The sequence below is a fragment of the Enhydra lutris genome, unplaced genomic scaffold (genome assembly GCF_002288905.1).
Source record: "Enhydra lutris kenyoni isolate GAN:26980312 unplaced genomic scaffold, ASM228890v2 scaffoldscaffold34, whole genome shotgun sequence".
Taxonomy (NCBI): Eukaryota; Metazoa; Chordata; class Mammalia; order Carnivora; family Mustelidae; genus Enhydra; species Enhydra lutris.
The window spans coordinates 10,900,019-10,918,478 of record NW_019154118.1 but is presented as its reverse complement, the minus strand read 5'-3'; the positions used below and the strand labels follow the sequence as shown (position 1 = coordinate 10,918,478).

The window sequence follows — 18,460 nt, the reverse complement described above, 5'->3', positions numbered from 1 at the left end:
GTTTTGGGAGAACAGGTATAAATTATATGTTCCTAGAACCTTATAAAGGATAGCCTATTGTAAACGGAGTATGGAGCCAACAGAGTACAAGGCTTGGTATTTTCTGGGTCAGACAGAAGATTGCAGGAATCATGTCACAGCATTGAGTTTCTCAAACTCCCCTGAGGGAACTCCCTTTATAAGCTGGTGATGGCTGTAGTGAGACATCAGTCAAATACCAGTGATGAACCCTTCCTCAAAGATCTAGTTTTGAGGGGTTCCTGGGTGGTTCACTGGGTTAAAGCCTCTGCCTTTGGCTCAGGTCATGATCCCAGGGTCTTGGGATTGAGCCCTGCATTGGGCTCTCTGCTCAGTGGGGAGCCTGCTTCCCCCACCTCCTGCCGCGCTCTCTGACTCCTTGGCATCTCTGTTAGTCAAATAAATAAATAAAATCTTTAAAAAAAGGTCTAGTTTTGAAATTGAGATGTTTCTATGACACAAAGACAATTTATTCTCCCTCTCATTCCCCCACTCTGGTAGATTGGTACATAGATAGATATTGGTAGATACAGATAGGAAGCCGGTTCTGTATCACAAGGCAATTTTGTATGATTCATTATCATTTGTTGAGCAGCTATCAAGTGCCAGACACTTTATTAAGGACTTCACATCTACTGTCTTATTTAATACTTATAATGTCTCATCTGATATTACTACTGCTGAGTTACCTATGAGGACCCCAGAGAATTATTCAGCTGTTCTGTAGACTTTTGAAGTGTGCAGCCCTATCAGCAATTAAATTCTTGGTTCTTAAGTTTCCACATAAACTCTGGAGAGAAAATAGAGTTCGAAGAGGTCCCCCTGATTGCTGCCCCCTGGTGAACACTCCTTGATAAATCACCTCCCCTTGGGTGAGAACGAGACCTGAGACTGCACCAGGATATCACTTGTGATGCATTTTGTTACATCACACTTTGTCACAGAAAACTGGAGACAGATTCTTCTACTGGCCTTGAAGCAGTAAACTGCCATGGTATCAGACGGCCGGGGGGTTAGGACCTGCGGGTGGGCTCTACAGCTGAGGGCGAAGATTCCTACTAACAGCTAGAAAGCCAGACACCTCAGTCCCAAGCCTCAGATGAAATTCCAGACTCAGATGACATCCTGATTTCAGCCTTGAGCAGAACACCCAGCTCACCTGACTCAAACACTGTAAGAACGGAAATTTGCATTGTTTTGTGTTGCTAAATTTGTCATCATTTATGACACATAACCAGAAGTTATACAATGGATTTCTATGGCTTTCTACTGCATAGATCTGTGTGTGCCTCACTGGTGTGTGCATGTGTTTGTGGGTGTGCAAGAGACAGAGAGAGAAAAAGAGAGAGAAAGAGAGGATGATGATGAAGCAAGTTGAGTTTAACTCTTGCATTATCTGCCAGGAATGATGAAGTTGACACGCGAAAATGGGTTTTCAGTTTTCAATTAAATGCTAGGTGCTCTCTCTATTCCCATAGGGAGAGGTACCAAAGGCGTGGAAAATGACAAACATGAGCCTCGTCCCAACGTTCTTCCTCATGGGTCTTCCCCATGCTCCAGCAATGGACATTCCCTCTTGGGAATCTTCTTGGTGATTTATGTACTCACTGTGGTGGGGAATCTCCTCATCCTGCTGGTGATCAAGGTGAATTCCCACCTCCACACCCCCATGTACTTCTTCCTGACCAACCTGTCCTTCATTGACATGTGGTTCTCCACCGTCACTGTGCCCAAAATGCTGATGACCTTGGCATCGCCAGGAGGCAGGGCCATCTCTTTTCCCAGCTGCATGGCCCAGCTCTACTCCTTCCACTTCCTGGGGAGCACCGAGTGTTTCCTCTACACAGTCATGTCCTATGACCGCTACCTGGCCATCAGTCACCCGCTCAGGTATGCCAGCATGATGAGTGGGAGGACTTGTGCCCTCCTGGCCACCAGCACGTGGCTCAGTGGCTCTCTGCACTCTGCTGTCCAGACCACACTGACATTCCGTCTTCCCTACTGTGGGCCCAGTCAGATCCAGCATTACTTCTGTGATGCCCCTCCCATCCTCAAGCTGGCCTGTGCAGACACCTCTGTCAATGAGATGGTGATCTTTGTCAATATCAGGGTCGTGGCCTCAGGCTGCTTTCTCCTGATAGTGCTGTCCTATGTGTCCATCGTCTGGTCCATCCTGAAGATCCACACCTCAGAGGGGAGACACAGAGCCTTTCAGACCTGCGCCTCCCACTGCATTGTGGTCCTTTGTTTCTTTGTTCCCTGTGTTTTCATTTACCTGAGGCCAGGCTCCCGGAATGCTTTGGATGGGGCTGTGGCAGTTTTCTACACGGTACTGACACCCCTTCTAAACCCTGTGGTATACACTCTGAGAAACAAGGAAGTGAAGAAAGCTCTATGGAAGCTTATAAACATAGTAACATTTTCCCGGAGCAAATAAACACTGGAAAGTAGATATCATCATTTTTCTAAAAAAAAATACTAATATAATTCAGTCACCAAGGTGCAACATATACATGTGTAGTTCTCAGTGTTAAATGTTCTCCAAAACCATCCACTCAGAAATAGTTGTTTCACAGGTTTGTCTGAGGAATTTTTTAAAAGTCAGAATTAAATTTTATTGGTGATGAACTTGCCTAAGTTTTGGTCTATCAAATTTTTCCCTGTGAATTTTTTCTCTATCTTTCATTCCATTTTGTTGAGCTACAGTTGACATACAACATAGTTTTGCCTTCTTAAAAATTATGTATTCTGCTTGGAACTCAGACACCAGGGTTGTTTTAGTCATATACCTAACTTTGTAATATGCTTTTTAAAAAAATTTTTGCTTGAGGTTTATGTAAACAACTTGGGAATTATACTCCTGAGCATAGTGTCCAAGGACAGAAGCAAATATCAGAGTCACTGATTCATGGTTGCAGCTGTGTGACTGCCTTCTCCATCACATCTGTGTTTGTGTGTGGATCTCAGTGTGACCACCCCTCCACCTGGCACATCGTGACCATGTTCATTGCTCCCACACTGAAAGAGCTCTAAGCTCTGAGCAGCTCCTTAACTCTCCAGGTGGGTCTGTCGGGACAGGCTGTGGTGCTGACGTGCTCCTCTCAGGAACTGCCAACAACTGCCACCTTACCAGGGTCCTGCAGTTTCCCAGCCTTGGTGAGGCAAATCAAGAGGAAAGTAAGGACAGAAGCCATTGGTCTCCACCACATATTCTGACCTTGATTTCCTGTGCTATCTGACCAGATGTCCACAGTTAGCACCAAACCATTCAACACTGGATTCTTTTACCGCAGCTGGTGCCAGAGGGTCGTCTGCCCAGGGAGCTCCTGCTCCTACCCTCTTAGAGTCTTGGAAATCCTGCTGTACCAAACTACAACCTGGTCTAGGATGGAACACCCACACTGTAGGCTGGGGCCAATGATGTTTCCTATGTGGAAGGTAGAAAAATGAAAATATCTTTAAGTAACCTGTTCATGGGATTTCAACATTTCTTTTACAAATTAGAAAGAAAGAAATGCTATACTTGCACCCAAACAAAAGCAAATATTGTCTCAAACTAGTTTTGAAATAATTCTCTGACTTGTACCTCAATTTACCATCTCAAAAATGACACTCTCTCAAAATACTGTTATGAGGATTAAATGAATGTATAGAAATGGTTTGAGTGATAGTGATTCATAATAAACATTTTTTGAGATTTTATTCATTAATTCATTCATTCAATTGAGAGAAAGAAAGTCAGGATGGGAGAACATTTTCAAAATGGGTATAAATAAGGGTCTTATCCTTCTTCAACGTTGTCATTATCAAAGTATTTTGAGGGACCTTGTTTCTGTGTTTGGATGCCCATATTATCACAATGACCAGGGGGCATACATATTAGATCAAAGGAGATGGTGAAACCCTACAGACTCGTTATCACTCTATTCCTCTAGTTCACCCACTCAGCAGGGGCCATGGAAAGCCATATTAGAATTTTGAAAATTGTGGAATTTGTGCGGCAAGTGTGAGGGAGTCAGATGCCCTACTGATAGTGCTTCAGATCATTAGATAGAAACAGAAGGCACAGGGCTCTCATGGAGTGAGTTGTTAGTGGGTGAGACATGGGAGGAATTCTATTTAGTTTTCCTCCAAAGGCTGTCTGCTGGCAGGATATTCATATGTGAGACAATGTGATATGAGAGTATTTGAAATCAGTAACAAAGTTTGACAACCATTCATAGGTGGGCCACATTCTAAAACCAACACAGAAGAGAAGGTCACAATGGGCAGCCTGCTGTATGTTAATTACACATCACTGTCCCAGGCCAGTTTGCCCTGTGACCTCAGCTCTCTGATGGGTCCACGAAAAGCCTTGATTTTCAGTATATCCCAATTTGCCTTGTTTTAATCAGGCAAGGGACAGCTTTCAACTCTTTACATGTTGGAGATAAAACCAGAAGTTACAAATCATGACTTCTTAAGTTTAAGAACAGAACATTATTTTTAATGATGCAATAGTTATTCAGATTTGCTTATAGGTCTGATTTTTTCAACTTTCTATTCCTTCCTATATCTCAAATGCTCATTTCTGGGTGAGTTTTATTATTGTGTTGTATATTTTGAAGTTACTTGATATGGTTGTCGTAGTGGTAGAAACTTTCCATTTTTTAATGTCTCTAAATGTTATTATTTCACATTCATATTTGACAGTTACTCAGCATTCAATCATACAGAAGTAATGCTGGATCTGGCTGGGCCCACAGTAGGGCAGACGGAATGTCAGTGTGGTCTGGACAGCAGAGTGCAGAGAGCCACTGAGCCACGTGCTGATGGCCAGGAGGGCACACGTTCTCACACCCATCATGGTGGCATACCTGAGCGGGTGACTGATGGCCAGGTAGCAGTCATAGGACATGACTGTGTAGAGGAAACACTCGGTGCTCCCCAGGAAGTGGAAGGAGTAGAGCTGGGCCACACAGCTGGGAAAGGAGATGGCCCTGCCTCCTGGCGACGCCAAGGTCATCAGCATTTTGGGTACAGTGATGGTGGAGAACCACATGTTAATGAAGGACAGGTTGGTCAGGAAGTAGTACATGGGGGTGTGGAGGTGGGCATCCACCTTGATCACCAGCAGAATGAGGAGGTTCCCCACCACAGTGAGTACATAAATCACCAAGAAGATTCCCAAGAGGGAGATGTCCAGTGCTGATGCATCGGGACGACCCATGAGGAAGAATGTTGTCACTATGCTCATGTTGGTCATTTCTTTTCATATATGGAGCTCTGTCCTTACTGGAAAGAAAGCAAACACAACATTTACTGAGATCATATATCATGGTAACTGCATTTTCACTGATAGAAAACACAAGATGTAATTGTCATTTATGTGTTACATGGCATTTTCACTTTCATGGGGCTTTGAGGAGGATTGGTCACTTCCTTATCACAGTACCCCAATCAGCCAAGTAGAAAAGAGGGGTAAATTGCATATTTTATTTTCTGTAGAATTAGAAAAGTTATACCAGAAGCAACAACTTTCCAGAGTTGGCATGCTCTTCCATGGGTAAGTCTTTACCCATACTTCTCTCTCTCTCTCCCTTTTCCTCTCTAACCATCCTCCCCACACAAAGTACACACAAGCACATGCACACATGTGTACAAACCACAGCCCTATATACAGATGCAGTCTGTCATCATCAGAGGATTTCCACTATAAATACAGATTTCTAAAGAAAGCTTCATCCATAATGGCTGAGAAAACTGCCCTCATGAAGCTCCCTGAGAAGCAGCAGCTGTGTCAGGGTGGGACCTCAGCAAGGGCTTAGCCTCACGGATTCATCTGTTTGATGCAAAGCAATGATCATAGCCCCCTAACCAGTTGTGAAATCTGACCTCAGCCTCAAGAATAATGGTCAGAGTACTGTCCTTTTCCCCACCTCCTCTCATCCTATGTTCATTTCTATTTATAAATTTTATTATTCCTCATCCTCCTTCTGAAGTATCATCAGATCATGTCAGAATGTATTTTGAGGGGCCATGAAGCATTACATCTGCTTAATTAGTAAAGAAGTCCAAACCTCATGCTTGGGTTTTGAGTTCCAAGACAGAATATTTATATTTGCTATAAAACAGACACCAATGTTCTTTTAAAAATAAAGGATGGGGTGCCTGGGTGGCTCAGTGGGTTAAGCCTCTGCCTTCGGCTCAGGTCATGATCTCAGGGTCCTGGGATCGAGCCCCGCATCGGGCTCTCTGCTCAGTGAAGAGCCTGCTTCCCCCTCTCTCTCCGCCTGCCTCTCTGCCTCCTTGTGATCTCTGTCTGTCAAATAAATAAAATCTTAAAAAAAAATAAAGGAAAAATATGTAGTCTGAAATAATGTTTATTTTTTCTAGGATTTCTATTATTCCAGGGCTCAGCAGTTTTCTTCCTTCCTCCCTCCTCTCTCCTTTCTCTTTCTCTCTTTCTTTTGAGTGATCTGAAGGTCCTCGAAAATATACATTGAATGAGAAAACACATAAAGAGGGATGAAGAAATGAAGAGGAATCTGGTTCAACACTTGGAACTCTCTGATAGAAAAAGAGCATTTCTTTACCAATTTCTAAGTTTCTTCTGCCATATAGAGTAATGGCAGCGACATGTCTCCATTCTGGTGTATCTGATAAAAACAGGCTTTTTCTGTTGTTTCAGCTCAGAGTTGTAAATGTTACGTTTTATCAAGAAAGCACTCTATTTACTGTGATTTTATAGAAATTTGAGTGTTTCATAAAACCATGTAAAGCTCACCCTGCAGCCATGACTAAGCAGTATAAGCCAAAGCCGAAGAAGAATAAAAGCAAAATGATGAATTCTCATCAATGAAAAGTGCTAAGGTTTTGCCAATTTTTGCTACTTACCAATTTAACAACTAAGTTTGGGTCATAAGGTAAAATTCTAAATTTAAAGAAACTCTCAGTTTTTGACAAGTAAGATGCTTGTTCTTCTTGAATAGACAAAACCACAGGAAGAACAAGCGATAGAAACAAACATTTTATTTTATTTTTTTAAAAAAGATTTTATTTATTTATTTATTTATTTAATTTATTTTTTTAATTACTTTTCAGTGTACTAGAATTCATTGTTTATGCACCACACCCAGTGATCCATGCAATACGTGCCTTCCACAATACCCACCATCAGGCTGGCCCAACTTCCCACCCCCCGCCCCTTCAAAACCCTCAGATTGTTTTTCAGAGTCCATAGTCTCTCATGGGGGGTCATCTCCCCCTCCAATTTCCCTCAACTCCCTTCTCTCCAACTCCCCATGTCCTCCGCGTTATTTCTTATGCTCCACAAATAAGTGAAACCATATGGTAATTGACTCTCTCTGCTTGACTTATTTCACTCAGCATAATCTCTTCCAGTCCTGTCCATGTTGATACAAAAGTTGGGTATTCATCCTTTCTGATGGAGGCATAATACTCCATAGTGTATACAGACCACTTCTTCCTTATCCATTCGTCCGTTGAAGGGCATCTTGGTTCTTTCCACTGTTTGGTGACCGTGGCCATTGCTGCTATGAACTTTGGGGTACAGATGGCTCTTCTTTTCACTACATCTGTATCTTTGGGGTAAATACCCAGTAGTGCAATTGCAGGGTCATAGGGAAGCTCTATTTTTAATTTCTTAAGGAATCTCCACACTGTTCTCCAAACTGGCTGCACCAACTTGCATTCCCACCAACAGTGTAAGAGGGTTCCCTTCTCCACATCCTCTCCAACACATGTTGTTTCCTGTCTTGTTAATTTTGGCCGTTCTAACTGGTGTAAGGTGGTATCTCAATGTGGTTTTGATTTGAATCTCCCTGATGGCTAGTGATGATGAACATTTTTTTATGTGTCTGTTAGCCATTTGTATGTCTTCTTTGGAGAGGTGTCTGTTCATGTCTTCTGCCCATTTTTTGACATGATTATCTGTTTTGTGTGTGTTGAGTTTGAGGAGTTCTTTATAGATCCTGGATATCAGCCTTTTGTCTGTACTGTCATTTGCAAATATCTTCTCCCATTCCGTGGGTTGCCTTTTTGTTTTGTTGATGGTTTCCTTTGCTGTGCAGAAGCTTTTGATCTTGATGAAGTCCCCAAAGTTCATTTTCGCTTTTGTTTCCTTTGCCTTTGGAGACATATCTTGAAAGAAGTTGCTGTGGCTGATATGAAGAGGTTACTGCCTATGTTCTCCTCTATGATTCTGATGGATTCCTGGCTCACGTTGAGGTCTTTTATCCATTTCGAATTTATCTTTGTGTACGGTGTAAGAGAATGGTCGAATTTCATTCTTCTACATATAGCTGTCCAATTTTCCCAGCACCATTGATTGAAGAGATTGTCTTTTTTCCACTGTATATTTTTTCCTGCTTTGTTGAAGATTATTTGACCATAGAGTTGAGGGTACATATCTGGGCTCTCTACTCTGTTCCACTGGTCTATGTGTCTGTTTTTATGCCAGTACCATGCTGTCTATTTATTTATTTATTTATTTATTTGACAGAGAGAGACACCGTGAGAGAGGGAACAGAAGCAAAGGGAGTGGAGAGGGAGAAGCAGGCTTCCTGCTGAGCAGGGAGCCCAGTATTGTGCTCGAACCCAGGACCCTGGGATTATGACCTGAGGTGAAGACAGATACTTAACGACTGAGCCACTAAAACAAATATTTTAAATAACAGAGTTTAAAATGGATTTGACACCTCAGGAGGTATTGCCTTGACCCTTGAGTCTTTCTGGATGAGGATCATGCTTCTCCATGATGATAAATACTCAGAATGTTTTCCAAATGCCTTGTTTAGCTTGGTTTTATATAAGCCCCTCCAGGGCTTGGCAGACTGTAAGTTTTTCAAGTATGGATGCCACCTCACTTGTCTGATTCGGAGATTTTCTTTTTTCTCAGGGACTTCTGCCTTTGTACCTTCTTAGAACACATCTAGATTTTCTGTGAAAGTTGATTTTTTAAAACTTGAATTAATATAACTAAAGAAAGGGAAAATACACTTTCCTACTAGAACTAATGTATGTCTTAATTAGCAGGAAAAGGGCTTTGTGAAACAAAGAAAACTTGATCTAGGGGCACAGGCGTGGCTCAGTTGGTTAAGCATCTGCCTTCAACTCAGGTCATGATCTTGGGGTACTGGTTTCAAGCCCCGCATCAGGCTCTCTGCTCAGCGGAAATCCTGCTTCTCCCTCTCCCTCAGCCGCCCCCCATTCATGTTTTTTCCTCTCTTTAATAAATAAAATCTTAAAAAAAAAAAAAAAAGAAAGGAAGGAAGGAACCAGGGGTGCCTGGATGGCTTAGTCCCTACACATATGCCTTCAGCTCAGATCATGATCCCAGGGTCCTGGAATCCAGCCCGGCATCGGGCTCCCTATTCAGCGGGAAACCTACTTCTCCCTCTCCCACTCCCCCTGCTTGTGTTCCCTCTCTTATTGTGTTTCTTTCTGTCAAATAAATAAATAAAATCATAAAAAAAAGAACTGCACTGAATCTACAGATCAACTTGAGAGAATTGGCCCCTTAACAATATCTGACCATGAATACTGAGTCTCTTTCCTTTCTCTCAATAATGTTGTATCATTTCCATGTTCAGGTTTCTAGCACATCTTTTGTCAGATTTATCACTATCTTCTATTTTGATGCTATTTTAAATGGTAGTTTTAGCATTTTCAATTTCTAATTATTCATTGCTAATAAATAGAAATACAGTTGATTTTGTATAATGGTTATGTTCTACAACTTGGCTAAACTCATTTATTTGATCTTGTAGCTTTTGTAGACATTTCACCAGACTTTGTATATAGATGATCATGTTGTCTACACATGTAGACAGTCTACTTCTTCTTTATAATCTGGATGTCTTTTATTTCTTTTTCTTGCCTAATTGTCCTCACCTTGCTCCTGATTTTAGGCAGAAAATGTTGTGTATTTTTAACATGAAGTATGAAGGTAGGTGTGTTTTTTGTAGTTTTTTTGGTTTTGTTTTTCTCTTTTAATAAGTTGAGAATGATTCCTTGTATTCTTAATTGCTACCGTGTTTATCAGGGATGCATTTGGGAATTTGTCAAATGCATTTTCTGCATCTATTGCGACAATCATTTAGTTTATTAATATGATAAATTATATTGCTTGAGTTTTAAATGTCAGACCAAACCTACCTTCTTGGAATCAACCTCACTTGATCATGATGTATAGTTATTTTTCAAATATCAAGGACTTGATTTGATAAAATTTGTTAAGAATTTTTGTATTTGTGTTTATAAAGGATATTAATCAATAGCTCTATTCTTGCAATGTCTTTCACTAGTTTTTTGTATCAAGGTAATGTTGGGGTTATAGGATGTGTAGGAAAGTTTCTTACTTATTCAGTTTTCTGAAAGACAATTGGCATATCTTCTTCACCTATCACAGTCTAGAATGTGCCTCCCAGCAGAAGTATTCACGCCATTTGTTTTTCTTCTGTATGGGGTTACAGTCTTGTTCTGCCTATTGTCTCATAGCTGAAAATACCTGTTTTTATACTTTTTGCTCTAGTTTTATATTTATGGCAGGAGAATAAATCCAGTCCCTGTTATCATATCATAGGCCAGAATAGAAAACAGATAATTCAACTGTTTTTATTTTTAATTTGTTTAAACTTTTATAAAATTTTATTTAATTTCTAGTTTAGTCATTTGCTTGTGTTGTGAAATATAACTTATCTAGATAAAAGCTCATAAGCATAAATGTACAGTTAAAGTTCATTATAAAGCAAACAATGTCACCACCACACAAATTAAGAAATTAAATGTTGCTCACAATCTTGAAGCCCTCACATATCCCTTCCTTGAAGTCAGTCCTCTCCCATTCAACTATCATGACTTCTACTGTAATTCTGATTTCTTATTAATTTTGAAGTTACTACTAAACAATTGCTAAACTTTGTCTTTTTAGAATTTATATTTGTGGGATCATGTGCTACTACTTAATTTCTAGTTTCTATTATTTAAAATTGTGCTTTACATTATAACTACGTCATAGTTATAAATTCATTCTTTATATTGATGTGTATTATTACATTGCAAAGCATGTTCTTGGTAGACATTTGTGTGTTCAAATTTTAGCTATGGCAAAAATTCTGCCTTGAATATGCATACATTATTTTGATCCACATGTGATTGGGTTTCTATGAAGAAATTTCTGTCTTATGAGGGAAATATCTCCCACCTTATACAAAAATGATTAACTATTTTCTAAAGTGGTTCTATAAATTTATAGTCCCCTGAACAATGTGAAAGTTCTAGTAATTGATGATTTTGATATTTAAGCAAATTTTATTGCAATATAAATTTTCATTTCCCTATTTCTTCAAGAGATGGAGCAGATTTTTTTGTTATTGTTCATCGACTATTTCTATTTTTCTTTGGTGAAGACCAGTCAGGTCATTTGCCTGCTTTCATACTGAATTGCTTGTTTTTAAAATATACATACTAAAAATAAAAAAATAATAAAATAAAATATACACTATTGGCGTTCTTTACATATTGTGATATGAGTCATTATGAGTAATATGTACTATAAATAACACCTCTGATTTTCACTTTTTCTTTTCGATTTTCCTTTTCATTCTTTTAATGTTGTTCTCAGTTTGAAAGCAACCAAAATTATCAATGTTTACTTTATTGTTACTAGTTTCTGTATCAGGGTCAGAAATACTTTTCTCAGTTTAACTTACAAAGTTGTATTGTTTGTCTTACAGATTAGAATTTAGAAAATCCTGGAATTGATTTTGTAGAGGGTATGTGGCAAGAGATTAAATGTATCTTTTCCTTATTGACTGAGTTGCCCAAACATCATTTATTGAAAAAAAAATTTCTCCAAGATCTTCCATATCAGCTTTGACTTAAAGTCAATTATCTGTATATTCAGGGAAAATGTTTTTATGTTTTCTCTTCTATTCCATTTCTCTGTTAGTCTAATCTAACATCAACACATTGTTTTAGCTGCTATAAGGAAAAATAATAGACATTTGTAAACATGTTTAGCCTTAAGAGTTACCAAAAATTAATATCTAAAAATAGTTGGTTGTCAATTGCTTATGATAAAAACTGCAACTTTTAAATATGTTATTACATAATGCTGGTAAAATTGGCCCTCATAAGCACTGCTGCCAACAAAGTAATTTGCCAATAATCTTAAAAAAACAATATTCATTAATTCTTATGGCATTTCTATTTAGGTTAGCTTATTTTTTTTCTAAAGATTTTATCTATTTAACCAGAGAGAGAGAGAGAGCTAGTGAGCAGGGGTACGAGCAGAAGGAGAAGGAGACAGAGAATCCCAGGCAGACTCCACACTGAGGAGCCTGACATGGGGCTCGACCTCATGACCCTGCGACCATGTTCTGAGCTGAAACCAAGAGTCATTCACTTAACCTCCTGAGCCACCCCAGCACCCCATAGGTTAGCTTATTTTTAATGAGGTCTCAAATATGGATAACTGTATGAGCTAAGAGGTTTATCACAGTGTAATTTATATATATACTTATCTATTTATCTACCTACCTGCTTAATTTATTTTGGGAAATATAAGGAAACCTGTTAATTTAAAAATTGAAATTAAAAGGGAGACATGCAAAACTACATATGTGGTATGATTGTATGTAGTTCAAAATATACCATAACCATGTGGTTCAGTGATTGGAAAGAAAACACCATACTGTTAACATTGGTAATGGTAAGGCAGAGGAACTGTGGTATATTTTCTTGCTTTAATGGATATTTACCAAAAAGCATATAAAGTTGCAATGCTACTTTTATGATGAGTGTATGTCATTATGAAACAATGAGGTAAATAATGGAAGAGGGGTATGAGGAAGGAGAGAAAGTTCTCTAATTATTCCCTTTGCTCATTCATGCTTTGTAAGTCTGAGTATTGGGCCACTGGGGATATGTCTCAAAAGAAACTCTCCAGCTTGAAAACATAAATCCTGAATTTCAGGGTCAGACTACACAGCAGGGCTGAGTGTGGAATCTATGTGTCTTAGGTTTGAGAGCAGAGAGTGCAAAACCTTGGCTCTGTGTGTGGCATCCTACACCAAAATAGGGTTTTAGCCTTATGAACACATTCTTCTTGCCTAGAAACTAGAAAAATCTCTCTACCATGTTAGATGTGTTTTTCGTTAGCTGGTATGTGTCTAAAACTTTGCCTGCTTCTCTTTAACTTTTGTTCTGCTTATACGATTCTTGTCTCTCTCTCTGTCCTATTTCTACTCTGTATTTGTCCTGCTCATTTCCCCTCCTCAACCAACCGAAGAAGGAGAATCCTGGAACTTAAGAAAATTCTTAGATGTGGCTGAGTTCAGCGACCCATAGTAATTGTGCCCTCAGAAAGAAATGAAGGGGTGAAGTCAGATTAAAGTGTGCTTGTGTGGCAGGAAAGTGGTTTGTAGGAGTAGGTGGTGATATTGAAGGGGATGGATTCTTTGTGAATCTATTTTGCAGATGGTACAAAAATTGGAAATTATACCTACTCTTGACATCTTATCAATATCAATCCACTCTTCTTATTAATAAGAGAATTTCCTATAACAGGGGCATATTTTCATTCCTTCATTGAAAATGAAGGCATAAAAGGAAAATTTCAGTGAATGTGGTGATAGTGAAACACAAAATTTATAAAAAGCTAATAATATTAGGTTTTAGAATTTCCAGTTGGAGGAAAACATGCTGTCTACCTTCCTTTGCAGGAGAATTAATTCCTTCATTCATTTCCCCGAGAGATGAGCCTATACATTCTGCTTGAAAATCTTCTGTGATGGAAATTTAGTCCTTTTCCAAATGACTTTATGATTACGCAACATGTGGTCTTAAAAAACCTTTTTTTTTGGACTGATGTTACGTTCTTTCTTGAAAATAACTTTGGATGGAGATGAGTCATTGAGTGCGGACAGCAGGGGAGGACTGAGAAATATTTCAAAAGTGGATCTAAGGTAATTTGTGAAATTTACACTTTTTCCTGGGGCAAACCTTTGTGAATTCGGTTGTTGATCTAGAAACAGAAAGGTTCAGATTAAAGGGAGAGTTTATGCACTTCTAGTCAACAAAGAGATCTTTTAATTCTGTCGGTATTATTTACCTAATACTCTCTGTGGATCTAATGAAAATAACATTTTCCTAACCTGAGTGTCTTTCTCTCCTTTTTCTCAAGGAAAGACTTATTTTTTTATAGAGGAATTTTAGATTCCCAGCACAAGTGAACAGAAAACAGAGATTTCCCATATACCGCAGTCACTGGCATATGTACAGCCTGCCGCATTATCAAACATTCCCCACCAGGTGGTACTTTGTTAAATGATAAACCTGTATTAACATATTATAATTTTTCAAAGTCCATAGTTTATATTAGGGCCCACCTTCAGTGTTGTACATTCTATGGGTTTGGAAAATATATAATGACATATGTCCACCATTTTAGTATCACACAGAGTGTTTTCACTGCCCTAAAAATCCGTACTCTTCTTAATAATCCTACCCTTGCCCTTAAACCCGGGTAACCACTAGTTTCTTTACTGTCTCCAGAATGTCGTAAAGTTGGAATTACACAGTATGTAGCCTTTTCAGATTGGATTCCTTCACTTAGTAATATGCATTTAAGTTTCCCCCATATCTTTGCATGGCTTGATAGCTCATTTCTTTCTAGTGGTGAATAATATTCCACTTCTGGATGTACCATAGTTTATTTACTCATGCCCCTACTGAAGGATGTCTTAGTTGTTTCCAAGTTTTGATAATTATGACTAAAGCTTCTATAAATATCCATGTGTAGGGTTTTGTGTAGATATAAGTTTTCAACTCCTTTGAGTAAATACCAAGGAGCAGACTGCTGGATTGTATGGTAAGATTATGTTTAGTTTTGTGAAAAACCATCAAACTGTCTTCTAAAGCAACTGTACCATTTTACATGCCCACCAGAAATGAGTGAGAGATCCCACTGCTTCACAGTCTCACCAGTATCTGGTGCTGCCAGTGTTCTGGATTCTGGCTGATTCTATTAAGTTTGTAGCAATATTTCATTATTGTTTTAATTTGCATTTCCCTGGTGGACATATGATGTAAAACATCTTTTCATATGCTTATTTGACATCTGTACATCTTCTTTGGTAAGGTGTCTATTAAGGACTTTGGCCCAATTTTTAATTGGGTTGTTTGTTTTCTTATTATTGAGTTTTAAGGGTTCTTTGTACAATTCGGATAATGGTCCTCTATCAGATATATCTTTTGTAAAATATTTTCTCCCAGTCTGTGGCTTGTCCTCTCATTCTCTTGACTGTCTTTTGCAAAGCAGAATTTTTGAAAATTATGATGAAGTTCATCTTATCAACTTTTTCCTTAATGGATGGTGCTTTTGGTGCTGTATCTAAAAGGTCATTGCCATACCCAAGGTCTTCTAGATTTTCTTCTATGTTATCTTCTAGGAATCTTATATATACTTTTGTATTTCACATTTATCTCTGTGATTCATTTGTGAAGGGTGTAAAGTTTGTGTCTAGATTTATCTGTTTGCCTATGGATGCCCTGTTGTTTCAGATACATTTGTTAAGAAGACCATATTTTCTCCATTGTATTGCCTTTGCTCCTTGTTCAAAGATCAGTTGACCATGTTTATGCTTTGTCTGCTTTTTCAAATCTCACAGATCTTTTTCAAATACATTTCTAATTATATCTCCATCACATCTGCTTTTGTCATTACCATACTATCACCCATACTATCACAGTCTTACATGCATAAGGTTGGTTGTGTCTTACATGCATAAGGTTGGTTGTTCAACTAATATCGAACATTTACTACAAAGTGCCAAGCACTGAGGTAACCATTTCATGTTCATTATCTCATTCAATCCTCACAAAGACCTTATGAGGCAGACAGTATTATGACCCATTACTCTTTTGCAGGGTTTGAGGCCCAGAGATATTAAATAGTTTATGGCCCCAGTGTTAGTGAAAGGCAGAGATAGGGTCAGGTTTATAAACCAATTTTATGTACCTCTTGAGTAAGATTTTACAAGAAGAATACTTCATTTTATTCATCTTTATATTTCTAGCAAGTTGACAAAAAATGAATGTTTTTGAGCTTAAATCACTTGTCATGGCTTAAACTCAATATTTAAACTGCATTTTGGGCTGAAAAAGAGTCTTTTTGTCTTCCTGTCTATCTTTGCTGGGATCATATTCTTTTCAAACACTTTGAGCAGGACAAGCTTTATATAGGGGTGTGGCTCTATAGATTGATTTCAAGAATGGTCTGCTGAGCTCTTATTTTCTCTACTTTCTTATTCTTGCTAGAAATTCTACTTATTGAGACTTTTGTCCATCAGACTTTATCCTTGTTAAAATGAAGATAATGTAGGAGATAGTAACATATCAGCAATTCATAAGCTGGTATGAATATATTTATCAGATGATTTCCTATGAACAAATATTGATCACAGAGGGAAATCAGTTATATCCAATGACAAATATGGAAGGATAACATAAAATTGGATACAAATGAGCAGAAGGAGATATTGTCCTTCTGAAAATATAATCAAGGGTTTTTTTTTTAGGTTTATCTGCTGACATTAATAAAGCTAATGATATTAATGTTATTGAAATTTAGATTTGTGAGCTCTGTAGTAAATAAATAAATCTAGCTTCAGAAAGATACATTTCTAGTGTGTGGGTAGCTTATAAATATGAATGGTCTAGTTTTCTTCTTGAATATAAACACTGGAGAATGGAAAGAGTATTGTTGAAGGTAAAAATAAGTAGGGCCTATTTACCACCAACTGATTACAACTTGGCTGATATTAAAATAAGATGGCTACCTGATGACAAATTTTCCTTGGAGAAGATGACTCTGAAATGCACCAGATTGTGTGATGATAAATCAGATTGGGAGAAACTATTATAAAATTGATAATAAGAGTTGATTCCTGCAAGAGGTTTGCCAACTATAAAGAAATATTACTCTGTGATTTAATTTAACACATGAAAAAACAGGCTGGAGGTGACACATGACTTAGCTTCAGGGCCAGATTAGTGTTGGTCTCCTTTTCCTTTTTTGGACCCCTGTTGCTTGTGGCCCTTGCCTCGGAAATAATTCTACTCAGAAGGTATTTTCACAGTCATTTGTGATCTGTCACGACTATTGCTTTACTTCTCCAGGATGCCCCAGTGTGCGAACATGCGGAACTACACTTCTGTGACAGAGTTCACCTTATTGGGAATTCCCAATACTGAAAGGTTGGAGAACATGCTTTTTGTCTTATTTTTGGCCTTTTATCTCTTCACCTTGCTGGGAAATCTGCTCATCTTCCTCACTATTCTGGTCTCCTCCACCCTGCACACCCCCATGTATTTCTTCCTGGGAAACCTGTCTGTGTTTGACATATTTTTCCCTTCCGTGAGTTCCCCCAAAATGATGCTCTACCTCATGGGGCAAAGCCGGACCATCTCTTACCAGGGCTGTGCCTGCCAACTCTTCTACCACTTCCTGGGGGGCACTGAGTGTTTCCTGTACACCGTGATGGCCTATGACTGTTTCATGGCTATTTGTCACCCTTTGTGATACACCATCATCATGAATCCTAGGGTGTGCACTGGCTTGACGTTGGGCACTTGGCTGGGTGGCTGCCTACATGGAAGTATCCTCACATTTCTGGTCTTCAAGTTACCCTACTGTGGCCCCAGTGAGGTGGACAATTTCTTCTGTGATATCCCGGTGGTGCTGCCCCTGGCCTGTGCAGACACCTCTCTAGCTCAGATGGTGAGTTTTACTAATGTGGATGTTGTGACTCTTACATGTTTTTTCCTTATCCTTACTTCCTACGGTCACATCGTCCTTTCCATATTGAAAATCAGCACCTCTGAAGGCAGGCACCGAGCTTTTTCAACCTGCAGTGCCCACCTGATTTCAATCTTCTTGTTCTATGGGCTGGTGATGCTCATCTATCTCAGGCCTGCATCCAGCCCCTGGCTAGATTCTGTTATTCAGGTGTTGAATAATATTGTCACTCCTTCTCTCAACCCTTTGATTTACACCTTAAGAAAAAAGGATGTGAAATTGGCTTTGAGAAAAGTATTCACTCAAATGGTCCACATTTCGGGGGCATAAGGTATGGGGGCAATTCCTCTCTGAAATTCTTTGTGAAGTTGCTTCTGATCCACTACTTTAGAATGGGTTTGTGGCCGAATAGTGAACTAGGCAAAGTTATTATCAGTTCCTTAGGTGTCCTGACAGTCACGTGGTAGGGGTCCCCTGAGCCACTGATTTAATCCTACATGGAAACTTTCCAGATTAACCCAGCCTTATCTCTTTTTAATTTGCCAAAACAATGTACTTTTTCTGCCTCACACAGGCTGCACTTGTTGGAACTCTGGTTTGATCAATTACCACAAATCTTCAAGTTTCTAGAAGCCATGG

At 38.9% G+C, this 18,460-nt stretch overlaps 3 protein-coding genes across 3 annotated transcripts; 2 read left to right on the top strand and 1 right to left on the bottom strand.

The window, feature by feature from the left end:
• Positions 1-1,520: 1,520 nt before the first annotated feature.
• Positions 1,521-2,455, top strand: LOC111153925 (olfactory receptor 10G9-like). Its single transcript, XM_022513241.1, is given in 2 exon segments — positions 1,521-1,590; positions 1,593-2,455. Coding segments are annotated over 2 exon segments (933 nt in total).
• A 2,259-nt stretch (positions 2,456-4,714) lies between these two features.
• On the bottom strand, positions 4,715-5,263 carry LOC111154001 (olfactory receptor 10G4-like). The gene has a single exon (XM_022513351.1). The coding sequence runs from the start codon at positions 5,261-5,263 to the stop codon at positions 4,715-4,717; it is 549 nt and encodes a 182-aa protein (XP_022369059.1).
• Positions 5,264-17,221: 11,958 nt separating this feature from the next.
• On the top strand, positions 17,222-18,151 carry LOC111154000 (putative olfactory receptor 10D3). The gene is given in 1 exon segment (XM_022513350.1): positions 17,222-18,151. A coding segment is annotated over 1 exon segment (930 nt).
• The last annotated feature ends 309 nt before the right edge of the window (positions 18,152-18,460 follow it).

Excerpts from the sequence above, each read along its gene's own strand:
- LOC111154001 (XM_022513351.1), bottom strand. The coding sequence starts at position 5,263 with ATGACCAACATGAGCATAGTGACAACATTCTTCCTCATGGGTCGTCCC.